The sequence below is a fragment of the Mytilus edulis genome, chromosome 5 (genome assembly GCF_963676685.1).
Source record: "Mytilus edulis chromosome 5, xbMytEdul2.2, whole genome shotgun sequence".
NCBI lineage: Eukaryota > Metazoa > Mollusca > Bivalvia > Mytilida > Mytilidae > Mytilus > Mytilus edulis.
The window spans coordinates 18,688,470-18,700,057 of NC_092348.1; the positions used below are offsets into that span (position 1 = coordinate 18,688,470).

The 11,588-nt window shown below is 33.7% G+C and overlaps 1 protein-coding gene across 1 annotated transcript; it reads right to left on the bottom strand.

Annotated features, from left to right (window-relative positions):
• Window positions 1-2,277: 2,277 nt before the first annotated feature.
• LOC139524966 (uncharacterized) lies at window positions 2,278-6,192 on the bottom strand. Its single transcript, XM_071320141.1, has 2 exons — window positions 5,580-6,192; window positions 2,278-3,263 (listed from the first exon to the last, which is right to left on the bottom strand). The coding sequence occupies exons 1-2, from the start codon at window positions 5,701-5,703 to the stop codon at window positions 2,278-2,280; spliced, it is 1,110 nt and encodes a 369-aa protein (XP_071176242.1). The 5' UTR covers window positions 5,704-6,192.
• Window positions 6,193-11,588: the final 5,396 nt, after the last annotated feature.

The following is an 11,588-nucleotide window of genomic DNA, read 5'->3' on the forward strand; positions in this document are numbered from 1 at the left end:
ACGAAGGCGATGTCCTTGTAGAAGAATGCGTGGTTTCAAAGGATTCGTCTTTGGGAATCGTTTTTTCAAACATGCATATAACATTATTTTTTTATGCATTTCCGTCTATGTGATAATTTAAATATAAGAAATATAAAGGCTTATATCAACACAAATTATGCCGGAAGCGTTTCCACAAAATAGTTGTTTCAAATGAAAGATTATTTTCAAATTTAATTGTACATGCAGGGTTTTGTGTAGGCTGTACAATGATATTTGGTATTGTATAATTATAATGGAAAATAATACAGAGAAGAACATATTCCTCCGAATCATTCAATTTAAAAATATAGAAAAGTTTATTGTTGTTTAGTCTGCATTTGATAACAAATATTAAATACATATGCAATCAATTATCAAAGAATTTACTTTTTAGAATCGGCAGCCAAGGTCGACTAATAAAATGGCTAAACAATTTGACAGACTAGAAAAAAATGAGAAAAAAAAATGTTACTAGAGGACGAACCAAAATGTGTCTATTCATGCAAATGTTCACTTTTGGAAAAGCCTCCACTATCGCTCTGTGTTAAAATGATAGATGTGATTGTCAAAAGTATTGAATTGTTGCATTTGCAGGCAAACACGTCACACTGTTAATTAATTGATCTTATTTCTATGAATATATAAAATGTAAAACAGGAATCACTAAAAATACTTGATAGCTCTTTGGACCACATCTACCAAATAGCGGGTGTGCTATAAGCACTAAGTAGTTGGTGTACAACCAGTTTTCTGTGGGCAAAAATTCCCCAATACATATCTTTGCTCATCGTAAAATGGAGGGAAAAAACATGCACATTACAACAAAATGCACGTGATAGTAATCATTCTTAACAAGAGGCGTTCCCAAAATGTAAGACAGTGTAAACGGACACTTTTGATTTACAATACAAACACGTGTACAAATCCAAAAACAACATACGCCAGTAGCCTCATTAAATTCAATTATCTGATAAACAATAATTGCTATTAATAAACGGACTACTGGCGCTTAAAAACAGACAATACAAATTGTAGAAAGAATATAGAATATTTATTACTAATAATACAACAAGTATATGTACAAAATATGTATGTGTGGATATTTGATAGGCCGCAGATAAAATGTTTAACCAGTTCCAGGGAGACAAACAAACCGATAGCCAAAGGATTGAAAAGAGCATATCGGTGACCCTATGATAACATAAGTGTCAAAACATCCCTCCTACGTGCAAGAGTGGACTGGACGGAGAACCCCCCTCTGTTTACACAGACCTCTGAAAACAACAGTCTCTCCGATTTTTTAAATGCAAACAACCTGAATTACGTGTACTGCGGAGATGACACCTCCCTTCTGATACCAGAAGTGGAGGGGATTCCTCTTGATGACAAGAGTGAACCCTAGGAAATTATTTGATACCCTCCACTAAAGAGCCGGTAGGGTAGAGATATGTGCCAGAGGGGGACAGTTCCAAGTCCGTTTATTGTCTCCCTGAACCGCCAAATGAATGGGGGTCTTATAAATCCCCATTCACCGCCAAACATTCTCTGCGCTCATTTTTCTGGTGGGAAAACCTTAGCAACACCGAGTACGAAAGTTTCAATGGCAGCCTGAATGTCATTTAAGAAAATGCCAATACCGACTTGTGACAGGTGGCAGCCGTCATGTCTAAATAAATTGTGCTCAGAGGCTTTGATAGTTGGATACCTCGAAATATATTGGCCTTCGGTCTTTATAAATGATCTTACGGCACAATTGACTCTTTTTCTAGCTATTTCCACTAACTTTGGCCTTAATGTTCCATGCCAATAGGGCCTTGGTAAAATGTCTGACCAAAATTATTATAATGTCAGGTGCAAAAACCTTTATTCTCAAAATTGAACATTTGATGTTCTCTATTAGCTCTTTTGATTTCATAGAAACTAAATCATTTGCACCTAGATGTATAAAAATATAATTAGGGGCTGGCCACTTTTTGATTTCACTTTCAAAAGATGAATCCAGATCTTTCCATTTCATTCCTGATTTAGTTATCCATTTAACTTGTACTCCAAGCCTATCCAAATTAAGGTTTTTCCCACCAGATCGGCTAGCAGCTGTTATGCCAGCCCAATGGGGAATAGAAGATCCCATTATCCAAATAGTTGACTGCAGCTCATGACCTACAAACCGAAAACTATTTAAGGAGTTTGTTACAATGTTGTATACTTCTGTTCTATATGTACATATAAAGAAATTGAAAAATTTTGAAATTATTTTCACCACGGAATCCTGATGTAACGCTCAAATGCATCTGACGACCACCTTCCCCATTTTTTAATAGTTTCGTCATTAATACCACATTTGCTCGCCTCTGTGGCGGCTCCAATTCTAAATGAATGAGATTTCAAAAGGTTAGGGTTTGGAATGTTACAAAAATTAACTGACTTTCTTAGCATGGCTGACAGTTGATAACGGGTAAGCGGTGATCCGTCAAAATGCATAAATAAATGATAACAGCCTGAAACCGCAGGACGTGCAGCTAAATATTTCTTCAAGGTTAACACAGGGCAAATGTTCGCGTTATCTCTGTATTTATTTATCACAATGAACGTTGAATAACCTCTCTGATCCGTTTTACTTTTCTTAATGTTAATTTTTAATTGACAATCTGACACGACCACATCCGACAATTGCAGTGCCTCGGTACTAGAATCAGATTTATTTTTTGTCGTAAATTCACTTACACGTAACATAGCGAAAAATGCCAAAATAAATGAAGATTTAAATAATAAAGATTCATAAGTAGATGAACAAATACTAGGGAGAGCGTCTGTAATCTGTCGTAATAATGGTAATGTTACCGGGGCCCTATTGTCTCTCTGTGGGTGATTTCTGTGTAAACCTTCAAGCATTTTTGATACCACAAAATTCTTAGTAGTATCCTCTAAATTACGTTCCTTGTGAGAAAAAGAAATGCCACTTATATATAATCGAACTGTAGCTGGAGAAAAATGCTTCAATGATAAATAAGCGATGAATTGTACTAACTGTTCAACAGGAACTGGCCATACTTTATCCAGTGTATATAGAAGTTGGAATGAATCAAGAACAGATCTCGCTCTTGAATAGCTTTTCCATGTATTTCCGGCTAACGAATCAGAAAAAAGTCTAGCTGATTCCTCTGTTATAGAATCCATACTTGGTTCGGAATTGGAGTTGGTGTCAGAGATGCATTTGGTGCTAGGTTCCGGAAACGGGACCACTGGCAACGAGAAATAGCATCAGCTATAGAATTGACCTTACCTGGGACGTGATCTGCTTTAATTAATATGTTATGATGTAATGTTTCTAGAACTAAACGTCTAACTAAAACCATGACATCTGATGATTTTGATGATTTCTTATTAATAATGTGCACTGCTCCTTCGTTGTCAATATGAAACAACACCTTTTTATTTCTAAGTTCAGACCCCCACAGAATGATCGCTACCATGACTGGAAATAGTTCTAAAAATGTAATGTTAGACAATAAACCGCGCTCATGCCACGTTCTCGGCCATAACCCGTGAGCCCATCTACCCTTAAAATATATGCCGAAACCAAGTGTGGACCCCCCAGCACTGTCTGTGTAAAATTCGAGCGCCTCGTTAGAGGTCCATAGTCTATCTGGCATAAGAGTAAGACCGTTAAAATTTTTCAAAAATGATTTCCACATCAAAAGATCAGCTTTTATGTTCGAAGTTATTCTTATTCTGTAATGTGGTTTATTCAAACCAATCGTTGAATCAATCAATCTTCTGCAAAAAGCTCTCCCCGGCACGACAACACGACATGCAAAGTTTAATGAACCCAAAAGGGATTGCATTTCTCTTAGCGTGACCTTCTTGCTTTTTAAAACAAAGGAAATTTTTTGAAGCAATTCATCAAGCTTATCTGAAGGTAAGCGGAGAGTCATGTCGGAAGTGTCAATTTCTACACCCAAGAATTTAAGCCGAGTCGTGGGAGAGATTGTTTTCTCATCCGCTAAAGGAATTCCCAGATCATTGCAAATAACCTTGAAAGTATGAAGCAGGTCAGCACATTGACAAGTTCCGCCCCTTCCCAAAAATAGAAAGTCGTCAAGATAGTGTACAATGGCGCCCTCAGATTGTCTTACAGAAACTGCCCAGTGTAGAAATGACGCAAACTTGTTAAATAAAGCACAGCTAATTGAGGCTCCAAAAGGGAGGGATTTATCAAAATAAAATTCTTGATTAATTTTGAAACCAAGAAGATCAAAATCAATCGGCGAGATAGGGAGTAATCTAAATGCTGAGCGGACATCGGACTTGCTGGCTAATGTCTTATTTCCGTATAATTTTATAACATCGACAGCGTCATCAATATTTGAGTAGACAACTGAACATTTCTTTGGATCAATAAAATCGTTGACGGAGGATTTTTCGGGATAAGATAAGTGGTGAATAACTCTAAACTGACCGTCCTTTCCCTTTGGAACTAATCCCAATGGCGAGATTCGTAAAGTAGGAATAGGCCTAAACTTAAAGGGACCAGCAACACGCCCTGCATCTATTTCTTTCTTAATTTTTTGAAGAAGTATGTCTGGTCTCTCAATAGCACTTTTTAAATTTTTGGAATCTGTAGGTAAACGAGGTCCTGAGTAATGTAAAGAAAACCCAAATTTGAAGCCGGACAATAAATACGAGGCATGTTCTAAAAGGGGGTAATCATGTAAATATATTTCTAAATTTTCAACCTTAACTGGGGAAAAACCAAGTGAAAATGTGTCTCTCTGTTTTGCCATTTTAATGTCTCTTACAGAAATAAGCTGGGTGTTGACCTCCGCATGCTGAGCATCCATGTTTGAATCTGCAGGGGTTAAAATTACACCGCTTCCCTTTTGTGTTGTATGCATTGCATGTTCTAGGTTGCTGAACATTTTGTTGGCCTGATGACTGACGAAAGGAATGAAGAGGCTCACTTTGAGAACTGAAACCTACTTTACTTTCATTACTTTGACCTTGATCTCTCATAGCTGTTGTTATATAAAATGACCATAAGTCTTGGTTTATGACAGCCCAAGATGACTGAGGTCTTTGTGCTTTGCGGAGTCTGAATTGCTCATCGTATGTTCCCCAACCGTGTGATTTATTTGCTGCAAAACGAATATCTCTCATGTACTTTAGCAATTCTTGGGCCAAAGAACTCTGTTTCTCTAGCAAAATACTCATATAAATCATGAAAGCGCTTGTCCATGTGTGTATATTTGGTATAGCGCGACATGGTAAAGATTCAATCCGCATGTGACCCCCTTTTACAACTAAATCACCTTCATGGTCAGGAAAATTTGCCAGTTCTCTAGGAGATTTAATCAACAAATTTAGGTCGATAAATTCATGTTTCCAAATTTTATCTTTTAGTTTCATGGGTACATAACACCCGATTTGGTCAAACAAACTTTCCTCAAGACAGGGAAGGCTTTGTGAAAACTGAATGTTTTCGTTAAATATGTTAGATTCTGTCCCAGTTGATGTTTGGGAGGGCCCTGGGTCACTACTAAAATCTATAACCGACTCACCAGATGATCTTGGATTAACTACACTAGCTATAGGTTGTTCCTTCTCCTTAGGGTCGGCCGTTCTTCGTCGTTTGACCCCCTGCCCTCTAGCTGGAGTTCCTTTCTTTGAATTTCCTCTTGGCATGGTATATTAGAAAACTGGTCAGCAAATGAAAAACTAGGATGGCACTAAATCTGGAAACTGCCAGCAAACAAACAGCTAGGATAGTTCGTAATTAAGACAAAGAACGTCACACTTATATACGGCTAATGTTTCTTCGTTATAAAAACTCTTAAGTCAATAAAATGTTTGTTTGCGATGATACTCCGAAAATAACTACACAGGTAGAAATTGCACAAAAACTAAGAATATAGACTAAGTCGAAATTATTTTTTGTTATAACAAAATGTTTGTATAAAGCTAAACAGATGCTATGTGAGAAAGTTATAACGTGCTTTACACTCTTAAGAACAAAATGCACGTGATAGTAATCATTCTTAACAAGAGGCGTTCCCAAAATGTAAGACAGTGTAAACGGACACTTTTGATTTACAATACAAACACGTGTACAAATCCAAAAACAACATACGCCAGTAGCCTCATTAAATTCAATTATCTGATAAACAATAATTGCTATTACCATACTTTAGCAGCATGGTTAAAATGTGTTCATTACTATAGAAAGCTCAACAGTTGGTTAAAACTGGGGAAATAGCATTGTAGTCCAAGGTTAGAAATGAATAGAAACAAATGATAAAAGATTTCATAAAGTCTCGTCATCAAATTAATTAAATCCAAAAGAAAACAATAATATGTAACTTATCAGAGGAGAACAAAACCGTTTACGTTTAAATCTAAAATTTCAAGAAACAAACAGTCAACAAATTCTTAGAAATTGAATATATATGTTGTAATCTAAACAGTCCAATCTGATACGATAATAAGTCACGCAACTGATATTGAAATTCAAAGTATAAATCGTGAATGTACTAGCTTCGGTTTTATGAAAACTTCGGTCAAAATGTATCAATCAAGCAAACCTAAACCGTTTCACCAATTGCACATTTTTGTACTGGTGGGACTGGTGTCAAAAATAAATGCCAATGGATATCATGTAACATCAACTTCCGATTCTAGTTATTATAATTCAGTTAAAAGTGTGTTAAAATCTATATGCATTGTACATTGATTGTTTTTTTACTTAAATTGTTCATCGGTTATTTACTTTTCATTTTTTTAATTATTTACACATAATTGAAAAACATATTTTTAAGGTGTTTGCTTTTATGGAAAAACGGCTGAATGAGTTCTTAGTATCTTAGCAACTGAAAAATACATAAATGTGTTGCTTTCAGGTAAAATATATTTATAAATACCTAAATAAGTTATGATTTAACTTCAGTTACTCCATTGATTTCTTGTTGTTTTTCCTGCTTTTAAGACATGTAACATAAAGGTTATAATTTTCTAGACTATTTTTGTACTAGTAATTTTATTGCAGATTTGACAGACAATGGACAGGGTTAAAAATTGCACTAAAAGCAACAATAAGTATTTATATTTTGTGGACTGACCGATATTTAAAAATCATGTTTCGCTGAGTCTAACAATGTTTGGTACTGAAAATCAACTTGTAAATATAATGTCTGTATCTTGAACATTTTGAATTTTGCCAAAGGGAGAACTACAGTATATTTTTTTATAATTAAAAACATCTGCTCTCTTATAGTTTGTAGGCTATTTCAGATCATAATGTTCGGGACTGCTCGGATTTAGACAGAACATATTACAGAAGTGGGGTTTACACAATCTACCCAGCAGGTGGCGCTGGATTTAAGGTGTTTTGTTATATGAAGACGGATTAGGGCTGATGGACGTTAAGAATATGCAATATTGATTCAGCTAGTTATAACAGTGGTAAAATGATCATGCGACTAACGAGATATGCTCATTGTTATACATGTTATATAATACTATCAAAATCCATGGTAAAATGTTTGGAAATCATCACATTTAAACTTGGAAGAAAATTGATAATTTTTAGGGCGGTAAATTTTTTATTCATATATGACTTTAAATTATGGGTACTCTACAGTTTTTTTTAAATCTAATGTTATCTTCAGATTTTTTTTAATCGATCGCTTATGGAAAGTCTGCTTAAGACGAAGTGTGCGGCTAGCGTAATTCATCAAAATCTTGGCATCGTTGGTAATATGTTTATAAATGCGAACATCTAATATATCTATGTGTCTGCAAAACAAACATTATGTACGCAAAGTTATCTTACATCTTTCGAATTTAACTTACAATAATGATTTAAATTTAAGGTTTTCCAGCACAGACAAGACGGTAGAGTGGATTTCTACCCAAGATGGGATGAATATGTAAACGGATTTGGTAATATGAAAACGGAATTCTGGTTAGGTTAGTATTTTCACAAAATAAATTCGAGGATATTACTTATCACTTGCATTAGAATTAGAAAGATACATTTCACTGAAGCAATCCGCTATCAATGTTTACTTTACATTGTTTCTATCTGAAACATGAACAGGTACTTAAATTCCCTTAAAATGTAACACGTTCATACAAAATTCTACAAGTTTATATAGTACATCAACAATTTTTCAAAATTTCCATCATATGTTGTTAACACAGTCCTTTATCAAAATGCAACATAAATTATCTTGAAAATATAGATACCAAACAACGTATTCGAAAATAGTGAAATTGAAAGAACAGAAAAACTTGTTTCAACTTTAACCTTGAAACGACTACATTGTTTTTGTTTTAGCTGACCTGCTTGGTACAACTTTTCGTCTCAATTTGTTCTGCTTTAACATAGTTTATGAGTGTTAATAAAAACAGAGTTGGCACATTTATTTACAAGTATGATAAATTCAAATAAAATTTTAGATGCGAATTTAAAAGGGAAATAATAAAAAATAATCTGATGGCCATAACAATATGTGTTTATCACTTAAAAAGGTAATGACAAGCTATATAAAGTAACATCCATAGGTCAGTATGAGCTCAGATTTAACTGGAGGATTTTGATGGCAATAAAGCCTATGCCAAATATTCTACCTTCCATATCGGCGACAGGTTAACAAACTACAGACTGACAATGAAAGGGTATAGTGTAACAGCAGGTAATATTGACATTTTTTAAATGAGTTTTTGCTACACTTTTTTATTTTTCAATCAGTGAAAGGAATATATAATTTTAAATGATAGTTTTTATTTCGGAATTATATGGTTCTGAAATTAGTATTGGTCTTTATTCCAACAGCTTATCGATTGTTGCATTGTGAACAAGTAATAGAACTTAATTCAATAATAATTAAATTCAGTTATTGTAATTATATAACTTGGTATGCCTATTATTGATTTAAATTGACGGTGTGTTCGATTTTATACTGGTCACTTTAATATGCTAATTAGTTTAGCCTGCGAAATGTTAGTCCGTGCAATTTACCTCGTGTGGTTTGGTCATTTGGATTCAAACCTTACACGAAGCTTGACCAAAGCTATAGAATTTACCCGCCCTCCCTTATCCCCATTATGATTATTTTCTGCTGCTTTTCATTTATCGTTTCAGTTTTGGAAGAATGATTATAGAACCAGCGTCATGGCATATATAACAGACTGAGTTTGGAGCTTTTTTGTATTGTGAATGGACAGGCGGAATTTACTTTAAGCTGCTATGGACTACCCAGTGGCTCCTGATATAACTTTGTTACTGCTGGATCGTCCTTCAGTAATTCAATCGTCATCAAGATTTGATTGACAAGTTGATTGTGTTTCTTTCTTGCAATAAATGCCATGACAAATTTTACAGCCAAATAAAACATAATTTCTTTAGTGATTTTGATTTACAGTTTATTTGTTGGATTCATCAATTACATCATGAGGTCAAACAATGAGAATACAGATTTAAACAATACAAGTACACTCACATTTTATCTAGGCCCCCTATTCAATCTGTGTGTGTGTATATATATATACAATAATGGGTTATTCATTTCATTTAACATTGTACTCCCTCCGATGAGTATTGACAGATATAGACAGGCCTTCTTCCTATCTCCGGATATGTCTAAGTTTTAATAGGAAGTATCAAACATGTCTCAACGAACGATATTGCCCAGAATTTCTCCTTAGTTAAGGACACAAATTAAATTTTACCCTAAAACATTTTTTTCATGCTTTAAATTAAAAGTTCACTCAATTATTTCGTATAAAGGCTGAGTGTAGTAGTGTACTTCGTTTGATTTCTTATTAAAGTTATAATAAAAAATAGTATTTCTTTTATGTTTTTTTATTATTATTAATTGATTAATTCCGATTTTTAAACTACTATGGGAAGACCTTTTGATTTACTTCATATTGATGTTTTGTTTATTCTGTGGTGATGAACAGACTGGGATAACTATTTTTTGGTTTCGCAACATACCGATAACAAACTGTAAGTCTGATTTAGCCAGAATTAATCGTTTTACTTTTAATTTAGTATAAAATTAACTCAAAATATCATATTTTTAGAATCGATGTAATTCAAATAAAAAAACCTACTGCATCATGAATAAAATAATAAACGAAAAACAAATAAGATATACAACACACATACCTCGAATATATATTTTGAATCATCTTGTTGTATTTAAAATTGAACAATTATTTTTAACGTTTGAAATATTCGAATAAAAGTACTTTGTATGTCTATAACTAGACAGACAATATATATAATGAATATAATAGTAATTGACTAAAGGAGGCTCGAGGTGTACAAATTAAAAAAAAAAAAAAAACATTTCTTTTTTCATTAAAATTTTATTTGTTACTTTATTAGTTGTTACTTTATCATATTGTACAAAAATTATTCACAAAAATCAATTCAATTTGGCCCATATGACTTTTATAAAGTATACTAGAACACACCCGTAATATCGCGGGTCCGTGACTGAATTTAAGTATAGAACTATGCGTATTATCTGAAAAAGTCATGCCGATTATAAGATGCACAGTTTTCTCTGCTTTAAAAAGCTTTCTGTTTGAACCCGTCGACCTTGAACTTATCAATTATTGGTAATATTAATTATTTGGAAAACAAGAGTGCCTGGAATGGAGTATTTTTTAATCAACAGCATTGTCCTATATTAGTTATTTGATCTTTGATTCGCTGTTTTACGTCATGCCGGCTAGCATGCCGGCTAACAAATTGAAAACTGTACCTATACGCCTTAATTTAAGTCCAAATTTTTAGTATTCGTATTGTCATCTTAGAAAGTCATACTGATTAAAATACTACAATAGGGAACAATGTGACAATGGTTGAATTTAGAAGTGTCAACCCTGTGGTTATGACCCGTGTATATAGCAAATTATACGCCGGATGGTGGTGCGCCTGTTAGATGCGGAACGTACAGATAAGGTAATAGGTAACTGGTGAATATACTATTGGTATTGGTATCGGATTCGACCCGGAACATGTTAATTATTGGCAATATTAATTATGTGGACTTCAAAAGGGTCTGGAGTGGTGTAATTTTTAATCAACACCAATGTCCTATATTACATGTAGCTACATTATATATAAAGTTGAATTCTTTGATTTGCCGTTTTTACCTGATGACGGCTGACAAATTGGACCTCGTCATTTTAGTATTATAGATATCATTGAAAAGGCTCCAAATGATCTCCCTTTGGTGCAAAAATGCCCATTTTTTTGCATTGAAAATGAAATATCTTTTTAAACTTATCAGTGACCTATATTTGTTATTATTATTTTCAAATAACCTGTACTTAAAACTAAACTATTGTAAAATTTGAGCGATTTTTGTAATTTAGTTTATTTTTTATTTCGATATTATCTTTTTTTCTCCAATTAGTTCAACAGAAAAAAGTACCTTTACAAAAATGAATACTTCTTTTGAAGGCAAATTGTGAACGGTGACCATTTTTTATTTTTTTATTTTCTATTTCTTTTAGGTATAAGATAAAGTTCATTTATAGGAAAATATTGCGAA